We start from the raw sequence: 25,329 nt of genomic DNA, 5'->3' as shown, positions 1-25,329 counted from the left end.
TCCTCTGTTTATTTACTGATAAACAGTCTAGAAGAAAACTCTAGTGTAAACAGTTATATGTCAAGAGACAGCATCCACAAAACAAGAATAAAATGAATATGTTGGATACAGTTGAAATAAACAATTCAAGATGGCTAAATAGCAGAATGAAGGCAGAAAGAAAAGCAAGTTAGTGAATTAAAGGTAAACCTGAGAAACTTTCACAGACCAAAGTAGAAAGACAAGTACAGAAGAAGCATTTTGAACAAAGGTGAAAAAAATCCAGAAATTTCAACATGTAACCAACAGGAATTCTAAAAAGCACCAAGAGAATAGAGAAAATATTAAAGAAATAACAGATAGGGCTTCCCTGGTGGCGCAGTGGTTGGGAGTCCGCCTGCCGATGCAGGGGACACGGGTTCGTGCCCCGGTCTGGGAGGATCCCACATGCCGCGGAGCGGCTGGGCCCGTGAGCCATGGCCGCTGAGCCTGAGCGTCCGGAGCCTGTGCTCCACAACGGGAGAGGCCACAACAGTGAGGCCCGCATACCACAAAAAAAAAAAAAAAAGAAAGAAATAACAGATAAGAATTTCCCAAACCAAAAACATGAGTCCTCAGACTTAAAGTGCCCAACTAGCTATGTTTTCAAAACCTACTCCAAAATTTCAGAATATTAAGGATTTCTCTTAGAGCACTCAAAAACTGATCACATATGAAACCGACTTAAATGACTAAAAGATTATTCTAGAGGGAAAAAAATACATCTGGAGAAAACAGTAGGATTCAAGAAACAAAATAGCCAAAAAAAACACCAGAAGTTAAATACATTGATAGTAAAAATGCTTAACATGAAATGAAAAATTCAAATATTATCAACTTATCCAACTGAGAGGGGAAGAGCGGAGGACAGAGAAGAAAAGTATGCTACAGTTTTCGTCTTATGCAGAGCATGAATATAAATAGTGACTAAATATTGTTATAAACTTTGCATATACATATAACTATGCACATATATAAATTGTAAGGGTGACCCCTAGAAAAGCTGAAATAAAATATGTTAACTTTGAAATTATAAGGGGGCGAGGGAAAGAAAACTTGATCAAACCAAGAAAGTAGCCAAGAAACTAACCAAACAGAAAACATGGTAAATATAAGGCACAAATTAAGGTAAATCAGTAGTGAAATATAAACATATTAGTAATTATGAAGTAAAGTGTGGCAGTGCTACTATCAGACAACATAGGATATAGTAATGTGAAACTCATTAAATGACACAAAAAGATATTGCATAATGATTTAAAAACCCTATTTAAAGATTTACAAGTACCCAATAACATATCTCCAGAAGATGTAAAACACAAATCTGAAATTACAAGGAGAAACTGAAAAGTTCATACACACTAGAAGTTCCCAGAAGCTGCCTAATTTTCAATTCATACTCATCACACTTAAGTTCTACAGTATTTCATTGAAAAATGCTTTCAGCAGTGTCAACATTGTTGTAGGACAAACTTGAGAATGTCTTTGGAGAGATATATTAGTAAGAAACAAACTGTAAATAAGTCTAGTTCAGAAGAAGAGTATCAGATGTAAACAATGAAAACTACTTTTTCCCTAAACTTTCTTGTGTCATAAAGTAAATCTGAAAATAAATATGAACAAAATTAAGAAAACCATTGACTTCAAAAAAGGTGGTAATCTCCATGGGAAAAAGAAAAAAAGAAAAAGCACACTAGTAAAGGATTTTATTCTTCATGAACCTTGGGAAAGCTGTATAGTATGTGTTTAAGAACATAAGCTTTGGAGTCCAACAAACCTGAGTTTGAGTGCTAGCTCCCTGCGTTACAAAACTGAGATAAACACATCAAAGCTCTAAGTCTTAGTTTCCATATCAATTAAATGGGGATAATTTGTAGCTCCATAAAGCTATCACCTGGATAAAGTTAAATAATGCCTGGCACAGAGGGCTCAATAATTAAGAATTATTGTTGTTACTATTAAATTGTAGCTGGGGTGCAGGATGTGAGAAACTGGGTAATATTCTTGGTATTATTTAATATCTGTTTTGCAAAGTGCTTTTGATTTTAAAAATCAAATGGGAAATATTTTCCATTTACTTCTCATAATATTTGGGTTCTCCGTTCATAACAAAAACTAGTTGTAATTTTAAAATTAAAATTGCTAATTTTAGACTGAGAGAATAAGGCTGATAGAATAAAGGCTCTCACCCTACCACAAAGTGCCCCAAATTTCCAATTTAAGGAAGAGAAAAAGATAAAGAATGGCACTATTATTATCATCATTCTCCAGTCCCAGTAATTTCTTCCCTTTTGGAACCAGAAACATTTCCAGAGAGAAAATACCCAATGGAATTTAATCCTGCACAGAAACCAGAGAACAAACCAGTCAGTCCAAACAGCTGTTTTCGGTGGCAAGGATACCCTGAGCAACTTCTTTGTTTTTACTGAAGAAATGTCATTATTACACCTAAGGTAGATTTAAAGCTTTATGGGCACGAAGGCTTTAAGTAATTAAAGGAAGATCTTATTCCTGTGCTCCAAGAATATATCAAGCCCTTTACGTACTTTTAGTTCTCAATACTCAAGAGAATACATTTTAGAAGACACAAAAGCAGAGCCCCCACACCTCACCTACAAAATAAAAGGAGAAATATTAAGCCTGAGCTCCCTTAACACTAAGTTTATTGCAAAACTTACAGATGAGGAATACATTAAAGCAAATACCACTTGTACACTGGTTTGTTCACATACTTACTTGTGTCTCATAAATTCAGTTCAACAGGCTTTCTGTGTGTTACTTCTAAGTATAAAGCTGACAATATAGTTCCTTACCTTTCCATTAGCTTCTCTTTATCCCAATTGAAGTGGCTAAGGAGTATTCTTGTGATAGTTGCTGGATTCTAAAGGGGGAAAAAAAGTCATTTTAAGGTAATAGCACTTCACTGACATTTAGTGAATTTTTAGGTTGAATTTAAAGTTCTACAACACCCCACCCAAATTTCCTTTCTTAAGATATTTCTTTATTCCCCTAAGAAAATACAAACTTTTTATGGACACCAAGGGAGGAAAGGTGAGCGGGGGTGATGAATTGGGAGATTGGGATTGACACATATACACTAATATGTATAAAACAGATAACTAATAAGACCTGCTGTACAAAAAATAAATTTTTTAAAAAAGAAAATACAAAGTTTTAATTATAAGATCAAGACTATTTAAAAATAGTTTGCCACACTAATATGTCAGGTTTCTATGGGATTCTAAAGTAGAATTCAAAATAAGCCAAGAAAAAATTAAATGAAAAACTACTGTATAATTAAGAGCTAATTAAAGTGAACCTTTCTGCAATTAGATTTAACAGACTGCCACATCAGCACTGTAAATCAATAAAATTTCTAAAATTTTATGTGCTGAATAGTTCAAATGAATCCAAACCATTTTTAATTCGGAAGGTCCTTCAGACATATTTAATGAAAACAACAAAATATCTGTACTATGAAATAATTTATAGAATATAATCTTCAGCTGCTATTTCATTTCTAGAAGGAAAGGCTACCACCATGAAATAAGCCAAAAATTGACTGCCTCATCATTCAATGATGTCACAAATACTTCCATTTCCCTTGAAACTAGTGAGCAGAATTTTAACTCAAAAGGCAATGGGGGGGGGGGGGGTGCCTCGGCCAGGGACTTCCCTAGTGGTGCAGTGGTTAAGAATCCGCCTGCCAATGCAGGGAAGGTGGGTTTGAGCCCTGGTCCGGGGAGATCCCACATACCATGGAGCAACTAAACCCATGCACCACAACTCCTGAGTCTGTGCTCTAGAGCCCGCGAGCCACAACTACTGAGCCCATGTGCCACAACTACTGAAGCCCGCGCGCCTAGAGCCTGTACTCCACAGCAAGACAACCACTGCAATGAGAAGCCTGGGCAACGCAACGAAGAGTCGCTCCCGCAAGGAGAGAAAATCCGCATGCATCAACAAAGACCCAATACACCCCAAAATAAAATAAATAAAAATTAATTTTTTTTAAAAAAGGCAATGGGGGGCTTCCCTGCTGGCCCAGTGTTTAAGAATCCTCCTGCCAATGCAGGGGACACAGGTTTGAGCCCTGGTCCAGGAAGATCCCACGTGCCACAGATCAACTAAGCCCGTGTACCACAACTACTGAGCCCACGTGCCACAACTACAGAAGTCCGGGTGCCTAGAGCCCGTGCTCCGCAACAAGAGAAGCCACTGCAATGAGAAGCCCGCATACCACAACGAAGAGTAGCCCCCACTCGCCGCAACTAGAGAAAGCCCACGCACATCAACGAAGACCCAACACAGCCAAAAACAAAATTAAAAAAAAAAAAAAAAAAAAGGCAATGGGGCCTAAGAGATGGATGAAATCCAACTCATTCAAAGATACTAGAGCTGGGCTTCCCTGGTGGCGCGGTGGTTGAGAATCCACCTGTTGATGCAGGGGACACGGGCTCGTGCCCTGGTCTAGGAAGATCCCACATGCTGCGGAGCGGCTGGGCCCGTGAGCCATGGCCGCTGAGCCTGTGCGTCCAGAGCCTGTGCTCCGCAACGGGAGAGGGCACAACAGTGAGAGGCCCGCGTACCACAGAAGGAAAAAAAAAAAAAAAAAGATACTAGAGCTAGTTACAATGTCAGAAGTGAAATTCAAACCTGAGTCTGCTTATTTGTATTTCATGTATGATTTTATTACATCAAATAACATTACAAAAAAGTTCTCTGTATATAAACTACTTTTATTTAATCCTGTATAAAAATGTCATGAAAGAAATCCCTATCAATTATTCTCAGTAATACCATTTTTCACAGCAAAATTCACATACATCCACTTCCCCTTCAGCAAAAAAGTCGAAGATGCAGACATTATAACTCCCAACCCTCCACTCCAGGCACATTTTGCTAATCCATCTAGGTATTCCTTACTTCTTGAACCCAGACTCCCTTAAGAATCCTCCTTTAACACAACACTTGAGAAAGACACTACCAATCTGGAAGAATTAATATGTGAAAAGGAACCTATTAGCTGACCCTAAGTTATAATACTTGTACAGAATATAGACATTGTCAAGTGTCCAGAAATATGATACAACAGGTTTTTACAATAGGATTTACCTACAATCGAAAGTTATTCATTTAATCATATGTAAAATAAGGGCAATAATCCTATTAATTGGGAAAATTAAGTCTAGTCATATCCACTGGGATTTTGCAAATATAACTTTGCGTCATCCAATGCATGATATAATCTCTGCCACTAGACAGCACACTTGGGGGAAAATGTTTCAGGAATTGTTAATTCTCAACTTGCAAAGAGAAAAAAGGGAGAGGAGGGGAAATGCCCTCTTTGACTTAATATTGCTAAATACCTTTTCTGTGTTTGAGTTCAAAAATTGGTCTTGGGACTTCCCTGGTGGTCCAGTGGTTAAGACTGTGCTGCCAATGCAGGGGGCGTGGGTTCAATCCCTGGTTGGGGAACTAAGATCCCACATGCCAAATGGCAGCGGCCAAAAGATTAAAAATTAATTAATTAATTAAAACTGGTCTCATCCAGAGGTTCCCAAACCTGTTATTGGTTCTTCAAAAATTACTATGGAATGTTCTGTTAAAAACAGATTCCTAGGTTCCACCCCCAAATGTGCTCATCTCCAAAGGGATTCAGAACATTAGACTACTCATCCCCCAGGATGAAGAAAACATGACAACTTTTCTGATTTTAGCTGTTTAAAATCTTCTCTGTAGGTGTAATGTGTTTAATAATGTACACACTGTATTGGAGGTACATGTTCAAAAGTTTTTCCCAATAGGATATTACTGGAAAATCTGGCTAAACCACATGATGATGCCGGAATATCTACATGCTGCCAGGGCTCTACACTATAGGTCAGAGGCTGTTTCACAATACTAAATAAATATATTTGGGTCACTATCTTAATGCAGCTGGCTCAAGTCATTTACGTGCATTGCACATAAATGGAAAGGTGATGGGGGAATGACACTTATTGTGCATCTACTGTATACCAGACCCTGTACAAAGTATTTTATACATCTCCTTTAACTCTCAAAGCTCTCTGTAAGATAAATATACTTACCTCCCATTTTAAATATGAGAAAACTATGACTAGGCTCCAAAAGGTTACAAAAACTACCCAATATCATGCAGCTAATTTAGCAGAATAGTTGTGGGGACTTCCCTGGTGGTTCAGCGGGTAAGACTCCACTCTCCCAATGCAGGGGGCCCGGGTTTGATTCCCTGGTCAGGGAACTAGATCCCGCATGCATGCTGCAACTACGAGTTCACATGCCGCAACTAAATATCACACATGTGGCCAACGAAAACCCCGCATGCAGCCAAAATAAATTAATAAATAAATTTTTTTAAGCTGGTATTTAAGTGGAATAGTTGTGAATTCTCACCTAGGACAATCTGGATCTAATATTCCTTCATTTATTCTATATAGGACAATCAAAAGGAATACTGAAGAGCTCATTTAACTACTAGTCATATGTCTAAATATCCTTTATATCCTCCACCAAAGGGTAATTCAGGGAAGGATGAAGAGAGGATGGCAGAAAGCTAAGAGGCACAAGTAAGCTTTCTGAGGAACTGAAAAATGTTCTACTTCTTGAATGTGATGGCTGGTTGTATGAGGGAAAACATTGATCAAAGCTCAAACTATACACTTAAAAATGGGTACCGGGCTTCCCCGGTGGCGCAGCGGTTGAGAGTCCGCCTGCCGATGCAGGGGACGCGGGTTCGTGCCCCGGTCCGGGAGGATCCCACGTGCCGCGGAGCGGCTGGGCCCGTGAGCCATGGCCACTGAGCCTGCGCGTCCGGAGCCTGTGCTCCGCAACGGGAGAGGCCACAGCGGTGAGAGGCCTGCGAACCGCAAAAAAAAAAAAAAAAAAAAAATGGGTACCTTGGGGCTTCCCTGGTGGCTCAGTGGCTAGGAATCCACCTGCCAGTGCAGGGGACACAGGTTCAAGTCCTGGTCTGGGAAGATTCCACATGCTGCGAAGCAACTAAGCCCGTGCACCACAGCTACTGAGCCTGTGCTCTAGAGCCCATGGGCCACAACTACTGAAGCCTGCATACCTAGAGCCCGTGCTCCGCACGAGTAGCCCCTGCTGGTCGCAACTAGAGATAGCCGGCGTGTGGCAACAAAGACCCAATACAGCCAAAAATAATCAAATAAATTAAAAAAAAAAAAAAAAAATGGGTACCTTTAGCATAAAAATAATGTTTATTTTTATTTAAAAACAGAACAATCTGGGCTTCCCTGGTGGCGCAGTGGTTGAGAGTCCACCAGCCGATGCAGGGGACACGGGTTTGTGCCCCAGTCTGGGAAGATCCCACATGCCGTGGAGTGGCTGGGCCCGTGAGCTATGGCCGCTGAGCCTGTGCGTCCGGAGCCTATGCTCCGCCAACGGGAGAGGCCACAGCAGTGAGAGGCCTGTGTACTGCAAAAAAAAAACCAAAAAACAAAAACACAGAACAATCTGTCTTCTGGTCCTGACCAAGATGGTAATAAACACAACTCTCTCCCACCAATTACAACTAAAAACTCTGGACAGAATACAGAATACAACTAACAGAGTACTCTGAACATTAACAGCAGGCAGATTGGGGAGAGCAGTGAAAAACAACAAATAAGATGATGGTGAGTATCGGTTTGTTTTTTCTCCTTTATTTCCTGGCTTTGACACAAGGGTAGGCCAAATAGGCATACTGTTTAGTAGGCACAGTCAGCAAAAGCTGAAACAAGTGCATCTTCTTGGCCAGAGGACTAAGGCAAAAGGCTCCTGGAGAAGGTTGGGAGAATACTTTTTTCCTTTTTCCCTTGTTTCTCCCAGCCCTGCCCTGAGGCCAGTCCCAGCCATGAAACTACACTACTGCAGACCACAGAAAACCACAAGAGAAAACCCGACTGCTCTGAACACAGGAACCAGGAAGACAAATCCCCGTGTGAAAGAGTGTGGGAGAATCCCTATTATTTTCTTTTCTTTTTTTCTCTTGCCATTTCACCTCAAGGCATGACAGGCAGGAAACTAAAACTGAGAGAATTCCATGCATCTGGCTAGAGGAATGAAGGAAAGGGCCGCTGGGAGATAAGAGTGTAGAGGAAATCACTGAAAGGAGAGAGATAGGGAAGTAGATTCCTAATTCTGTGTATGAACCAAGTCCTGGGCTCACATGTAAGCTATACATGTGTGGAACACAGCCAAAGAATAGGAGAGGCTTCCAGAACCAGAACCAGAACTATGATATAAACCACTGCCCAAATCCTAGATCAACCTAAGTGGGAAAGGGAGGGGCAAACTCAATATAGCAAAGACTTTGAAAACTGAACAGATAATGGAACCAAATCTGTACATAAAGTAAGAAAGAACTTTCAGGTAGAACCTAACTGTGTTGACTTATTTACTAAAACAAAAGATCCTCACCACTCTCTAAAGGATTTTAAGAGGATGCAGAATCTCACACAACATTCCAAACATCCAGGACAGAATCTGAAATTACCAAAGCAAGAACAACAAAAATCTGATCAATTATCAACGGAGAAGACAATTATTTGATTCTGACCCCAAGATGACCCAGATATTAGAATTATCAGACAAAGACCTTTAAAGAAGCTGTTAAAAACATGATACATTGGGTAAGGGTGAACACCTTAAATGAATGAAAGAAATTCTTAGGAAAGAGGCTCAAATTATAAAGAACCAAATGGAAAATTTTAGAACTAAAAAACCCTAAGATCACTCATGGGTTCAATAGGAGAACGGAGATGACAGTAGTCAGTGAACTTAAAGATATGTCAATAACAATAAAATTGTGTGTGTGTGTGTGTGTATACACACACACACACACACACACACACACACACATATACACATATATATAAAGAAGTCTCAGGGCCCTGGGGGATAATATCAAAAGCTATCAGCCTAGAATTCTATACTCAGTGAAAGTACAGTTCAGGAATGAAGACAAGGGTACTCTCAAAAAAAAGAAAACCAAGAGAACTCATCGCCAGCAGACCTGCTCTAAAGGAAATGCTAAAAGAAGTTCTTCAGACAGAAAGCAAATGGTACCAGAGGGTAACCTGGAAATTCAAGAAAGAAGGAAGAGCAACAGAAATAGTAAATGAGTAAATATCATAGACTATTCTTCTCTTTTTATGTTTCTGAAAAATATACAAAACTGTTGAAACCAAAAATTGTAACATGTCATGGCAAGGAGAAGGATTAGATGTAACACATACAACAACTACAATATGGGACTGATAGAAAGGTCATCTATATAGCTATAAGGTTTGTAAGTTTCAATTGGAGTGGTAAAGTATCAACTCTAAGTAAACTGTGAAGAGTGAAATATTTATATGATAATCCTTAGAGCAACCACTGAAAAAAAAAGAGAGAGAGAGATGTTTAAAAACACCAATAGAGATTGATCATTTAGTGTGATACTAGCTTTTGGTTTAAAGTATATGTATGTATTAAAAGTTCAATAAAATATCCACCTATTTTCATTTAATTAAGACCTTAAAAATCAGAAACATGTTGACCTTTATCAAATGCTGTTACAATATCAAAGGAAATGATCACATTGTTGATCTTTTTTAAACCTATTTATGAGATAAATTATGTTAACATGATTTCTAATAATAAACCATTCTTGGGGCGGGGGACACCAATAGATACATGAAGTGGAATATTTTCAAAATTCCAATCCAAAAGAAAGCAGAAAGGGAGGACCAAAGAGAAAAATAATTTAAAAGACCAAAATTCAACCACATCAATAATTACATTAAATGTAAAAAGTGAAATAAATCCACTTAAAAGACAGAGATAACTATACAAATACCAAATTATTACGCTGTATACCTGAAACTTGATGTCATATGTCAGTTATACCTTAATTTTTAAAAAGAAATCTTTATGCTGCTAAATAAGAGACAGAGAGCTTAGGTTTTTTTTAAAGGCAAAACTATATGTTGTTTATAACCACCCATTTTCCAATATAATGACACATAAAGACTCAAAGTAAAAGGATGAAAAAAGACGTATCATGCAAGACACTAATCAAACAAAAGCTGCATTGGCTATATTTCTCAAAGTAAACTTCAAAACAAGAAAATTTACCAGTGATAAAGAAAAACCTCACAATGGAAAGGTCAAGTTACTAAGAAAACATGCACTTAACAACAAAGCCTCATAATAAAGCAAAAACTGTTAAAAATGAAAGAAAAACAGACAAATCCACAATTATACTTGGAGATTTCAATGCTCCTCTCACAGTAATCCATTTAACAAGTAGACAGACGATTCAGAAAATAAACCATTTTCTATCAAATAACCCAAGGGTCAACAAGGAAGTCTTGAAGAAAATTAGAAAACATCCTGAACTGAAGAAAATGAAAATACAACACATCAAAATTTGTGAAATGTAGCTAACACTGTTTAGGAGGAAATTTACTGTACTAAATGCTTACATAAGAAATGCAGAAAGATAAATGCTTTTTTAAAAAAAATTAAAAAGCAAACTATATCTAAAGCAAGCAGAAGAAATAATACAAAGAGAAGTCAATAAAACTGAAGATAGAAAAACAAGAGAAAATAAATGAAACCAAAGCTAGTACTAAAGATCAACAGAACTCTAGCAAAGACTAACCAAGAGAAAAGAGACCCAAATGACCAGGAATTCACAACGTAGATAAAACAGACCAATTTTCTTAAAAGTCACTAACTACTAAAATTCACTGAAGAAGAAATGGATAATATCAACATTCCTATATCTATTAAACAAACTGAATGAGTAATTAAAATCTCTGCACAAAGAAAACTCAAGACCCAAATAGTTTCACTAGTAAATTCTACTAACCGTTTAATAACAGCAGTCCCCAACCTTTTGGCACTAGGGACCAGTTTCGTGTTAGACAATTTATGGATGGTTCAGGTGGTAATGCTTACCTGCCACTCACCTACTGCTGTGAGACCTGGTTCCTAACAGGCCATGGACCCGTTTCAGACCTGGGGGTTGGGGACCCCTGGTTTAAGGAACCCAAAAATATCAATTCTAGACAATCTCTTACAGAAAACAGAAGAGGAGGAAACTCTTCCCAATTCCTATTATAAAACCAGCATCACCCTGATATCAAAATCAGACAAAAAACATTATAAGAAACTACTACATGAGCAAAGATGTAAAACTCCCCAACAAAATATTAGGAAATCAAATATAGCAGTATATTGAAAGAAGGATAATTACACCACAACGAAGTAGGGTTTATCCCAGTATTGCAAAGCTACTTAACATTCAAAAAAAAAATCAGTAAATATAATCATATTAACAGCCAAAATAAAAACTACAAGATCATAACAGTAGGATGCAGTAAAAGCATCTGACAAAATTTGACATCTGTTACTCATAAAAACTCTCAGCAAATTAGGAACAGAAGGGAAATTCCTTAATTTGGTTATCTATTAGAAAAATTACAGCTAAATTACAGAAAATCTATTAGAAAAACTACAGCTAACAGAAAATCTATTAGAAAAATTACAGCTAAATTACAGAAAATTACAGCTGTCGTGTTAAAAATGACATGATCTATGTAGAAAATTCCATGGACCTACAAAAAAGTTCCTAGAATGAGTTCAGCAAGGTTTCAGAATATAAGACCAATATATTTTTTAAAACTTTTATTGGAATATAGTTGATTTAACATGTGTTAGTTTCAGGTGTACAGCAAAGTGAATCAGTTATACATATACATATATCCACTCTTTTTTAGATTCTTATCCCATACAGTCATTACAGAGTATGAGTAGAGTTCCCTGTGCTATACAGTAGGTCCTTATCAGTTATCTACGGACCAATTTTTTTTTTAAAACAGCTATATTTTTTTTTTTTACATACTAGCAATGAATAAATAGAAATCCAAAAAAATTTTAAGTTCCATTTACAACAGCACCAAAATATGAAGTATTTAGGTATAAATTTAACAAACTATATGAAAGTACACATATGCTGAAAACTGCAAAATACTAGTGAAGGAAATTTTAAAAGACCTAAATAACTGGAGATATGCCATCTTCATGGGTTGGGAGACTCAATGTAGTCAAAATATTAATTCTTCCCAAACTGATCTATAAGATTCAACTCAATACCAATCAAAATCCCAGTGGGGGGCTTCCCTGGTGGCGCAGTGGTTGAGAGTCCGCCTGCCTATGCAGGGGACACGGGTTCGTGCCCCGGTCTGGAAAGAGCCCACATGTCGCAGAGCGGCTGGGCCTGTGGGCCATGGCCACTGAGCATGGCGTCCGGAGCCTGTGCTCTGCAACGGGAGAGGCCACAACAGTGAGAGGCCCGCGTACCACATACAAAAAAAATCTCAGTGGAGTTTTGGGGTAGATAACAACAAAATATTTCTAAAACTTATGGATTAGCAAGAAAACTAGACTAGCCAAAATAATTTTCAAAGGAACACCACATGACTTCAAAACATACTACAAAGGTATAGTACTGGCAAAAGAATAGATACACAGGTCAAAGGAATAGAAGAGAAGCCAGAAATAGATTCATACTAGTATGGCAAAATGATTTTTACGACAGTGCTAATAAAACAATTCAATGGGGGAAAAAATCTTTTCAGCAAATAGTACTAGAAGAATTAAGACATCTATCCATCTACATCCATACAGATATATTTTAAATCAACTCTGATCTATACCTCAGACTTCATACAAAATTCGTAATGGATCAGACATAAATGTAAAACATATGAGTATAAAACTTCTGGGAGAAAAATCTTTGTGACCTTGAGTTAGGCAAATAGTTCTTAGGTATCAGAAGTACAATCCATAAGAAAAACAGATAAACTGGAATTCATCAAAATAAAAAAGACACTTAAGAGAAGGGGAAGACATGTCACAGACTGAGAGAAAACATTTGCAAATCACACATCTGACAAAGAATTTGTACCTAGAATACGTATTTCAAAAATCACTTGAAGCCTAACAAGAAAACAAAAACCCAATTCTAAAAAAAGGCAAAGCTCTCTTCTAGTTATCATGGTGCGAGACACTCTTTACGAGGCGGTGCAGGAAGTCCTGCACAGGAACCAGCGCAAGTGCCAGAAGTTTTTGGAGACGGTGGAGCTTCAGATCAGCCCGAAGAACTATGACTCTCAGAAGAACAAACGCTTCTCAGGCACCATCAGGCTTAAGTCCACTCCCCGCCCCAAGTTTTCTGTATGTGTTCTGGGGGACCAGCGGCATTGTGATGAGGCCAAGGCTGTGGATATCCCCCACATGGACATCGAGGCCCTGAAGAAACTCAACAAAAATAAGAAACTGGTCAAGAAGCTGGCCAAGAAGTATGATGCCTTTTTGGCTTTAGAGTCTCTGATCAAGCACATCCCACAAATCCTGGGCCCAGGCCTGAATAAGGCTGGCAAGTTCTCTTCCTTGCTAACCCACAATGAGAACATGGTGGCCAAAGCTGATGAAGTGAAGTCCACGATCAAGTTCCAGATGAAGAAGGTGCTGTGTCTGGCAGTGGCAGTTGGCCACGTGAAAATGACAGATGATGAGCTTGTGTGCAACATCCACTTAGCCGTCAACGTCCTGGTGTTGTTGTTGCTCAAGAAAAATTGGCAGAACGTCCAGGCTTTGTACATTAAGAGCACCATGGGCAAGCCCCAGCGCCTGTACTAAGGCACAGGTTAATAAACCATACTCCCACATTAAATAAACAAATAAAATAAAATAAAATAAAAACAGGCAAAAAATCTGAACAGACATTTCACCAAAGAAAATCCATACAGATACATGCAGAAGCACATGAAAGGATGCTCAACATCATTAGTCATTTGGGACACACAAACTGAAGCCACGATGTTATCACCACATGCCAATTAGAATGTTGGGGTGGGGGGAGAAATCTGACAATCCCAAGTGCTGCAGTGTGTGTGGTGCAACTGGAACTCTCATACACTGCTGGTGGGAATGCAAAATAATACAGCCAACAAGAAAAAGTTTCAAAGTTTCTTACAAAGATACACATATACTTAGCACAACCCCAAAATCTCACTATTAGGAATTAACCCAAGTGAAACGAAAACTTATGGTCACCCAAAAACCTGTATGAGGATATTTATAACAGCTTTATTTGTACCTGGCAAAACTGGGAACAATCTAAATGTTCTGCAACTAGGGAATGGATAAACAAATCGTGGTACATCCACTGGATAGAATACTACTCAGTAAAAAACTATAGGGATGGTGTACAAATCCCCTGGTTGCCAGGGATTAATGGGGGAAGGGTTGACCAAATGGGGTAGACGATGGGAGTTTTTTTAGAGGGTGTGATGGAACTGTTCTGTAAGTTCACTGTGGTGGCAGTTACATTCTCTAGGCATTTGTCAAAACTCATGGAATTGTACACCCAAAAGTATAAATTCAGTGTATGCAAATTGAAATATAAATTTAAAATATAAATTATAAAAGTAATCTAACTTGCACTGGATCCTCTATAATGGAATTCTGACTGTTAAAAGTACAATGATACCTTATAACCCATCAATTACTGGGTATTTATCTGGAAAAACAAATTTTAAAAACCCCACAAAAATACTAATTCAAAAAGATACATGCACCTCAATATTCACTGCAGCATTACCTGCAATTGCCAAGATATGGAAGCAACCTAAGTGTCCATCAACAGATGAATGGATAAAGAATATGTGGAATGGAAATTTTGCCATTAGCACAACATGGATGTACTTGGAGGGCATTATGCTAAGTGAAATAAATCAAAGACAAATACTGTGTGATGTCACTTATACGTGGAACCTAAAAAAATACAACAAACTAGTGAATATAACAAAACAGCAGCAGACTCACAGATACAGAGAACAAATTAGTGGTTACCGGTGGGGTGGGGGCAACATAGGGCGGGGAGGTACAAACTACTGGGACAGGCTACAAGGATGTATTGTACAACATAGGGAATACAGCCAATCTTTTGTAATAACTGTAAATGGGGTGTAATCTTTAAAAATTGTATAAAAGGGCTTCCCTGGTAGCACAGTGGTTAAGAATCCACATGCCAATGCAGGGGACACGGGTTTGAGCCCTGGTCCAGGAAGATCCCACATGCCGCGGAGCAACTAAGCCCATGCACCACAACTACTGAGCCTGCACTCTACAGCCCGTGAGCCACTACTACTGAAGCCCGCATGCCTAGAGCCCGTGCTCCGCAACAAGATAAACCACTGCAATAAGAAGCCCGGGCACAACAACAAAGAGTAGCCCCCGCTCACTGCAACTAGAGAAACGCCCACGTGCAGCAACAAAGACCCAACGCAGCCATAAATAAATAAAATAAAATTTTAAAATAAATAAATAATAAAAATTGTATTTTAAAAAAGTGCGGCGTCAAAAGGGCAATCCGAAACAGAAGAACACAGATGTGAAATTATTTAGTGCCAGGCACTTTATATACATTATTATTTCATTTAATCCTCACATTAATACTTTATGTAAGGTAAGCATTATATACATTTTACAGAGGAGGGTTGAGAGGTTAAGTGACCTGACCCAAGATAAAACAAGTTTTAACAGGATCCGAATATTAGATGACATTTATAAAAATTTATACTTATGGCACCCTTAAAGATTCTTATTTAACTGCTTTAGGTTCGGGACTGGTCAAAGGAGAGAAATCCACCTAGGTATGCTACCAAGTTCATAATTAAAATTCACTAATCCATTATTCTAGTGGAAAGTCAACTAAAGCTCTTGGATGAAATAACTCTTCATCGTGTTCTTACTGGTGTTCTTTTTTTTTTTAAGGATATAAACAAACCAAACAAAACCAGTTAATGAGAGAAATCACTATAATTAGAAAACTAACACTACTGGCAGTGATACATTTAACTTTCAGGACAATAAGGCAATCTAAAATGTCACATCATCTCTAGTTATAAACTCTAAAACAATGGTTTCCTCATTCTGGCTACATATTAGAATCTCCTGGGGAACTTTAAAATACCAATACATGGGGCTTTCCCTGGTGGCGCAGTGGTTGAGTCTGCCTGCTAATGCAGGGGACACGGGTTCGAGCCCTGGTCTGGGAAGATCCCACATGCCGCAGAGCAACTGGGCCCCTGAGCCACAACTACTGAGCTTGCATGTCTGGAGCCTGTGCTCCACAACAAGAGAGGCCGCGTTAGTGAGAGGACCGTGCACTGCAAAGAAGAGTGACCCCGCTTGCCGCAATAGAGAAAGCCCTCGCACAGAAACAAAGACCCAACATGGCCAAAAATAATATATATATATATATTAATTAATTAATTTTTTAAAATACCAATACATGGACTTCACCCTCCAGCAATTCTGATTCAATTGTCTGGAATGGGACATGGATACATGTATTTTTCACCCAAACTTAACCTCAAGTTCCCCAGATGATAGTAATATGCAGCCAGAATTAGGAACTAATGTTCTAAACAGTTTCCCACTATGGGGGCTCTGAAAAAGTAAAGTGTATATGCAGAACTCTCATATGAATATAGTAGTGTATGGGGCTTCCCTGGTGGCGCAGTGGTTGAGAGTCTGCCTGCAGATGCAGGGGACGCGGGTTCGTGCCCCGGTCTGGGAAGATCCCACATGCCGCGGAGCGGCTGGGCCCGTGAGCCATGGCCGCTGAGCCTGCGCGTCCGGAGCCTGTGCTCCGCAGCGGGAGAGGCCACAACAGTGAGAGGCCCGCGTACCATAAATAAATAAAATAAAATAAAATAAAATAAAATTGAAAAAAAAAATAGTAGTGTACTATTTTAGTAATTTGAAGAAAATTACATTATAGGGTTATAGCAGCAGTGTTTGCTTTGAAAATATCTCCAAAGTTCCATTTTTGCATTTTTAAAAAGTGGGTCTGAATATGCCAACTGTCCCAGCTGAGACTTTATGCACTGTCATCCTCTATCGTTTGATCAAATGATTCTCAACTTTGGTAGCACATTAGAATCACCTGAGCTTTTTTTTTTTAAACCCCACCTTTGTTTATTTATTTATTTTTCGCCGTGTTGGGTCTTCGTTTCTGTGCGAGGGCTTTCTCTAGTTGTGGCAAGTGGGGGGCCACTCTTCATCGCAGTGTGCGGGCCTCTCACTGTCGCGGCCTCTCTTGTTGCAGAGCACAGGCTCCAGACGCGCAGGCTCAGTAGCTGTGGCTCACGGGCCCAGTTGCTCCACAGCATGCGGGATCTTCCCAGACCAGGGCTCGTACCCGTGTCCCCTGCATTAGCAGGCAGACTCAACCACTGCATCACCAGGGAAGCCCCCACCTGAGCTTTTAAAAAACTGATGTGCGCCCACATCCCAGGTCAAATACATCAGAAGTGAGGTGGGGGAGGAGAGGTGGAAGAGGGGACTGGGTACGAAAGGGAAGAACCTGGGCATTACCATATGCATTCCAATATGCAGCTGAGGTGGAGAACCACAGTTCTAGATGTATGCATGTATGCAGACAGGCCCAAATTCAAAAGAGTAGGACAGACTCTTCCTGGTAGATCAACCAAGCTGCTGAATGACATTCCTAGGATTAATACTGTGGGGAGGCAACTATTTTTGAAAAGTCTCAGCAGACAACCTTCGTATTTTAGGGGAAAGCTAAATATTAGATGAATGGGTTTTATAATATTAAAGAGTAGCATAAGATGAACCAGCAAAAAAAAAAAAAAAAAAAAAATTTAACCCAATTAACATACACAGAAAAGACTTCCAAAGCCTAGATTTTATTTCAGAATTTGATTTAAAATAGAATTAAACAGATTCCATCTCAAAACTCAGTTTGACAATTTTCCTACATAAGAATGGGCTCATTTCAATGCAGGGGGCTCAGGTTTGATCCCTGGTCGAGGAACTAAGATCCCACATACTGCATGGCAACTAAGCCTGCATGCCACAACTACTGAGCCCATGCACCTCAATTAGAGAGCCCGCATGCCGCAACTAGAGAGAGAACCCTCACACCACAACTAAAGAGGAGCCCACGCGCCACAAATAAGACCCGACGTGGCAAAAAAAATAATAATTTTTTAATAAATTAAAAATTATAAAATAAATAAAAATTTTTTTTTAATTTTAAAAAGAACGGGCTCATGCTTCTACATTATGTTTCTATCTAGCTTAATCTGAGCTCCTTAAGAGAGCTGCTGGTGACCCAAATTTTACAGACTATTAATGTGACTTTTTAAAGCAATATTAGAAGCCCAAAAGCCATAAAGTACAAAAACTTCTGTATAGAAGTATTTGCAACACCTAAAATAAAAGGTAAATAAGCAAACATACACGTCCACACAACACAAATAATCCAACAAAAATGGGCAGTTTATGAGTTCAGCCAAAGAATACAAATGGCTGAAAAACAAGAAAAGATTCAACTTCCATAATACGACGACTATTTTTAATCTATCACAATGGCTAAGATCTTAAAAACTGATAATATCCCGAAACAAAGGTGTGGGGAACTGGTCCACAACATGTTAGTGAGATGGCAACTCTCTTAAAACCTTTGTGAGAATAATTTAGCAGAACTGATCAAAACTTAAAATGCACTTGACCTAGGACCTAGAAATTCCACTTTTAGGAACCTAACCAAAAGAAATCTACACGTGTAAAAGGGTAAGAATAAGAAATTTCACATGAACATTATTTGGAAAAGCAATAAAGCAAAGACAACCTACATTTTCCCAAGAGGAAACTGCCTATAAATTATGCTGTAACCATACATAAAATATTATGCAGCAATTTAAAACACAAAAAGAAAATAGATCTGTGTGCACTGGAATGGAAGGATACTACTGAGATACCACTGAGTGAAAAAAGCAAGTTACTGAGCAATGTACAATATTCCATTTTTGTGTTTAAAAAAAGAAAAAAAAAGTAAATTTGTATGACATATTGAATGTGCACTTTAAAAGGTTTAAAAAGCTGTCCTTGAGAATTATATCCCCAGGGGCTGGTTTGGGAATAGAGTAAAAGATTTTTTCTATTTTATAATCGTATGAATAGAAATTTAAAATGTTACTTTTACAATAATTAACAGTAGTATAGGCCTTGCTACTTCAAAATGTGGTCCATAAAATCTCAATCACCCTGATCTCAAAGGGTTAGTTAGGAATGCAGAATCCTAGATCCCAATCCACATCTACTGAATGTTCATTTCAACCAGACTCTCCAAAGTTCCTGAGGTGACATGTATGCACATTCAAGTTTGAGAAGCACTGGTACAGACTATAGGAAGCAACATCTGAGCTGGTCACACTAACTAAAAAGTTTCATTTCCGAGCTCTCAGATTTAATTAAATACTTGATTTCCTTCTAAAAAATGATCATGTATAATTCAGGTACAATTTGCCTTCCCTTTAAAGGTATATAAGAATGCTGAGAGCTTTATACTAAGAGTCACTAAAAGGCTGCAATATAATTAACAGTCAATGACATACAATAAATCCTTTAGGTATCCAAAGTTCATACAATACTACATACAAAATGGAAGAGTAGTATCCTGTCACCAAAAGATGCTCTTGACTTTGGTCAATCAGGTGCCAGGAATAGAAACCACTAGATATTTTGAGCAAATGGGGAGTTAATAAGAGAGCAACTGGGTGCTTAATAGTTTTAAGGACTGGAGGAATGGGGCTGTAAGGCTACGTCTGTCTATAAGAATGACACCAGAACACAACTGAATCACAAGGGACTCTCTCCACCCTAAGCCACCAATGGAACCACTAAATTCAAGAACAGCAGATAACTGTGATCCAAAGGAATCAGAAAGTCACCACTGCCACTGCCACAACTGCCACTATATAACCATGAAGAGAGGTGATGTACACAAGAGTCTAGGTGCTGCCTTTGCTACAAATGCCTCTTGATAACACAGAAAGTGAAGAATGAAAAATGCAATGCTGCATTTCCACTACTGCAGAAAAATCTCATTTTCACAACCCAGAAAAGGGGGGGGGGGATGGGGACAGGAAAGGGAAGAAAGACAAACCCCCTTCACACCTCACATACGCATATCTAATTGCCAGCAACTATTTCACATCTAAAACATTGAACACAAAATAGTCTGAGAAATAAAGTTTTTGGCTTTCTAGCCCAACAATACAGAGAGGTAATTAGGAGGGTTGAGGAAGACCATCTCACAGAATTCTCAGATGGCTTAAAAGCTATATTCACAAAAAGAATTTACAACTAAACAACACTAATCCTCAAAGTTTCCAGTTTTGAATATTTACTTCTAAGCTACCATCAGCAGAAGGAAGGTAAAAGAAAAAAAGGGGGAAATGTTGAGTGTAATGAAGATGCTTCCTGGATATTATTTTCCCAAGAAGTTCACACTTTACTCACTCCCCTTGGAGATTATTTAAAATAAAATTTAACACCAACAAGTTTTGACCAACTATTTGTAATTCTGTAGATCCATGATACTTAACTTGAAATTTTGCTGATATGCATTTGAACTATAAATTTACTCCTGATGTACCAAAAGTTGTTAATGAATGCACCTAGCCAACTACCCATCAATAACATTTCAAATTTGGCTTTGTTCTTCTGCACCTTGCCCTTCAAATGCCTTGTAGGTGTTAAACGAAGGAAATTACTTCCTTCTATATCATCTCATATTTGAAAGGTCAAAGATCTCACCTCTAGAGAATGTCAAGAGTTTAATCAGAATAAGAGAAATAAAATGTTTCTGTAAATGGAAGGAAGGTTACTAAACTGTGTATAATCATTTAATTTTCTGTAAAAATTCAACTGCAAACCAAAGGGGTTGGGTGACGGAATGGATATATTTACATAAACAGTAGAAACAGTATGTAAAACTTCTATTTTACAACAGAAAAACAAACTCATGTAAATAGCAGTATATACTTTAGCATTTAGTTGAACAAGAGCCAAGTCACCTCCAACAATCATAACTCTAGTTTTAAACCTTCACCATTACATGAGGCCACATTCAGGCAAAATCTGGGGGGAGTCTCAGTCCCCTAACTGGCGGCTATTCCTTGAGTGGAGGGAAAAAAATCCTATAGATAAAAAGGGTAAGAACTAAAAGGTAAGGCCAAGAATCAGGTAACTCCAATTCTAAACTATCTTGGCATAACGGAGCTAGTCTAAACCACAAATGAAGATTCTATATAGACCACCTTATGTTATTTTACTATTTTTGTGGTAGTTCAGAATTGTGAGAAATAATTAAGGTTATTTAGCAACCTTGAGTTATCTACTCACATTCTCACCTCTGGATTCCAATGGTCAAGCCCAAAGTATTAGCAATCCACATGGCTACTGTGGCACATACTGAAAATGTTCCACCAAACACACAACCAAAACATCTGAGTGACTTTCATGTACTGTCACTTCACCTTAACACTACCACCAGCCATCTCCAAACTACCTAAAGATGGCATACAAAAATTAGTTCTGTAAAGTGAACTGAATATTGTTAAGAAGTCTTGTATGTACTTACTTACTTCTTCTGGAGGCACTTAGAAAAAGATACCTATACATTCCTAACTACTACTTTTTTTTTTTCTTAACAGTACTTGACCTAGTACTTTTAACTGTATCTTTTAACTAATATCTTTCCTTTCCCAACATGGCAACTCGAAATACCTATCAATAACTGGTAGGATTCTGATTAGCAACTGACTGACTACTTTTTACTTATTCATACTCTATACATGTATATGTGGGTACACAAAAACATAAGTGAGATTTGAAAATCATAATTCTTTAGAGAACAAACGCATGGATTCCAAGGGGGGAAGCGGGGGTGGGATGAATTGGGAGATGGGGATTGACATACATACACTATTGATACTATGTATAAAATAGATAACTAATGAGAACCGACTGTATAGCACAGGGAATTCTACTTAGTGCTCTGTGGTGACCTAAACGGGAAGGAAATCCAAAAAAGAGGGGTTAAATGTATACGTATAGCTGATTCACTCTGCTGCACAGTAGAAACTAGCACAACATTGAAAGGTAACTATACTCTAATAAAAATTATTAAAAAACAATAAAAATTTAAAAAAGCAAATCAGGGACTTCCCTGGTGCCGCAGTGGTTAAGAGTCCACCTACCAATGCAGGGGACACGGGTTCGAGCCCTGGTCCGGGAAGATCCCACATGCCGCGGAGTAGCTAAGGCCGTGCGCCACAGCTACTGAGCCTGAGCTCTAGAACCCACGAGCCACAACTACTGAAGCCCACGTGCCTAGAGCCCGTGCTCCCCAACATGAGAAGCCACTGCAACGAGAAGCCCATGCAGCACAGCGAAGAGTAGCCCCACTCGCCGCAACTGGAGGGGGCCCGTGTGCAACAACGAAGACACAACACAGCCAAAAAAAAATAAATAAATTTATTTTTTTAAAAAGAAAATCATAGTGCTTATGTTTTAAAAATGTGAAAGTTTTACTTAAGTAAATTTGTATCTTACAAATGCTTTTCTAAGAAAAACTACTTGAAAATAAAGTGATTGTAAATGTCTTTAAAGATCAAAAAGTAGTCATAAATCCAAATGACCTTGAAATAGACAAAAATATACTCCTGTATCATTTAAAGTAAGTTTTATAACCAAGCTGTAACAGGCCACATACATCCCCAATACATTCTCTTGCCAATTATTCTCAAAACTCACAGCTCAATGGTTAAGAATAATGAACAAGGAACATGTGGCACAGACAACTGGAATCTTTCTTCATGAAGGCTTGGACTAAGAACACTTTTACATATATTTGCAGAGAGGATTTTAAAGAATGACAGTATCACTAAATGTGGACCTTTAAGGATGGGACTGCACTGAATCCCTGTTAAATTGTTAAAAATGTAGTGGATGGGGCTTCCCTGGTGGCGAAGTGGTTGGGAGTCCGCCTGCCGATGCAGGGGACACGGGTTCGTGCCCCGGTCTGGGAAGATCCCGCGTGTCGCAGAGTGGCTGGGCCCGTGAGCCATGGCCGCTGAGCCTGTGTGTCCGGAGCCTGTGCTCCGCAACGGGAGAGGCCGCAGCGGTGAGAGGCCCGCGTACCGCAAAAAAAAAAAAATGTAGTGGATGTACACAGTTTTAGAAGTTAACGGTAACCTCAAGGTTTAACAACCATCTTTGCCACATCCCAGTTGCTAATGATTTCCAGTCCTTTGAGGAAACCATTTTAAATTCTTTTAGCTGTTTCTTCTGGTATTTATTTTTATCCTAAATAATATGCTTATGCTCTAATAGTTACTATCTTTCCATTTTAGATATTATCTATTACCTTCCTTGTGAAAGTTGAAGATTTAGCACTCCTACATGCACCCACTCCCATATCATCCTTATATTACTTTATCATAGTTTTTTTTGTTTGGTTGGTTGGTTGGTTTTATTTGCGGTACGCGGGCCTCTCACTGTTGAGGCACACAGGCTCTGGACTCGCAGGCTCAGCGGCCATGGCTCACGGGCCCAGCCCCTCTGCGGCATGAGGGATCTTCCCAGACAGGGGCACGAACCTGTGTGTCCCCTGCATTAGCAGGCAGACTCTCAACCACTGCGCCACCAGGGAAGCCCCTATCACAGTTTTTATTCAAGCCACTATCCATTGTTTTTAACAATCAACTAATAGGAACTCCAAGAGGAGAGGAAGGGAATTACCAAAGCAGTATTAAAAGTTTATTTCCCAAAGCTTTAAAAGGACACAAGTCTTCCAGTTGAAAGGGTTCAATACGATCAGAAGATTCACATTTATACATCTCTTCAGAACACAAAGGATACAGAGAAAAGGCTGAAACTTTTTTAAAAAGTTATCAAGAAATGGGAAGCATACTGATATTAGATTTATTAGAAACAGTGAATGCAGAAGGCAGTATCTTTCATATGCATTCCAGTCCAGAAGTTTCCTGGCTAGCCAATCTAGCAACCAAGATTAAAGGCAAACTGAAGACATTATCAGAGTAACAATGAGCAATATCCTAAAAAAAGTTATGTGGGAGTTAAATTAAGAATGTAGTCCAGCAAAATGAGACTAAATCAAGAAAAGAGACATAGATCTAAGAAACAGGGGCAGAAGTGTAATGTAAAAGTTTGTGATTGATGGCTATACAAGTGTAAACTGGACTACTTGGACTGTCACTAAATGATATAACCATAAAAACAAACATTACTCAATGGTGTCACTTTAAAAATCAAGCTATGAGCGAACTAAGACTTCGTTATGATCACAAGACAAAGGAACTTTAATAACATAAAAGTATAGGTAGCATAAACTGCAATCCTCAAAGGTGCGAAAAGGAAGAGGAAAGAGATAATGCCAAAGGGTGATGGAAAGAAAAAGGTATATTAGTTAAAATTATAAATGTAATCATTTGAAGACATAATAGGTCTTTACTTTTTTATTTGTTACCATATGCAAGTATTACTCTCTTTTTCTAAAATCACAAATTACAGATTGGAGAAAAGAGCTACAATAACTATCATATATTAAGAACTAACTAACTAAGTGGCTTCCCTGGTGGCACAGTGCACATAAGAATCCGCCTGCCAATGCAGGGGACATGGGTTCCAGCCCTGGTCTGGGAAGATCCCACATGCCACAGAGCAACTAAGCCCATGCGCCACAACTACTGAGCCTGTGCTCTAGAGCCCACGAGCCACAACTACTGAGCCCGTGAGCCTAGAGCCCATGGTCTGCAACAAGAGAAGCCAGCACAATGAGAACCCGTGCACCACAACGAAGAGTAGCCCCTGCTCACTGCAACTAGAGAAAGCCTGTGTGCAGCAACAAAGACCCAATGCAACCAAAAATTAAAAATAAATAAAAGTTTTTTAAAAAGCTTAAGAGCTAAGAATAGGCACAAAGGTTATGAAAAGGCAATTCAGAGAAATGTGCAATTAAAACAACCAAGTAATATTTTCTTTATCAGACTAATGAAAATTTTAAGATTCTTAATAGTGTCAGCAAGAGTACAGAGAAAATGATAGTTCACACACTGTTGGTATAAACTCCGTAACCATTTTTGAAAACATTCAATCGTATTTATAAAAACCATAAAGGCCAAAGGCCAGCAAGCTCACATCCAAGGTTAGGTTAGGTCAAGAAAGGAAAAGGAAGGAAAGGAAGGGAAGGAGGCACACAATAGAGAATGAACAAAACGTCCAACAATAAGGTCATATTAGAAAATACTGTACAATCGTTAATTCCATAGTATACCATTGAAGGAAAAAATAGCAACTTGCAGAATAAAGTGAGATTGGAAAAGGAAGTGG

At 38.6% G+C, this 25,329-nt stretch overlaps 1 protein-coding gene and 1 pseudogene across 2 annotated transcripts in view; one reads left to right on the top strand and one right to left on the bottom strand.

Moving 5' to 3' along the window:
- The window catches only part of ARIH1 (ariadne RBR E3 ubiquitin protein ligase 1), a 123,361-nt gene that overhangs the window by 74,352 nt on the left and 23,680 nt on the right, over positions 1-25,329 (bottom strand). For both annotated transcript variants that reach the window (XM_059055990.2, XM_067029308.1), the window contains exon 2: positions 2,832-2,899. In XM_059055990.2, the coding sequence (XP_058911973.1) occupies positions 2,832-2,899 (68 nt within the window). The remainder of the gene's footprint in view (positions 1-2,831; positions 2,900-25,329) is intronic.
- LOC131751988 (large ribosomal subunit protein uL1 pseudogene) lies at positions 13,199-13,757 on the top strand (annotated as a pseudogene).

The sequence above is a fragment of the Kogia breviceps genome, chromosome 3 (assembly GCF_026419965.1).
Source record: "Kogia breviceps isolate mKogBre1 chromosome 3, mKogBre1 haplotype 1, whole genome shotgun sequence".
NCBI classification, from domain to species: Eukaryota; Metazoa; Chordata; class Mammalia; order Artiodactyla; family Physeteridae; genus Kogia; species Kogia breviceps.
This window is presented reverse-complemented; position numbering and strand designations above follow the sequence as displayed.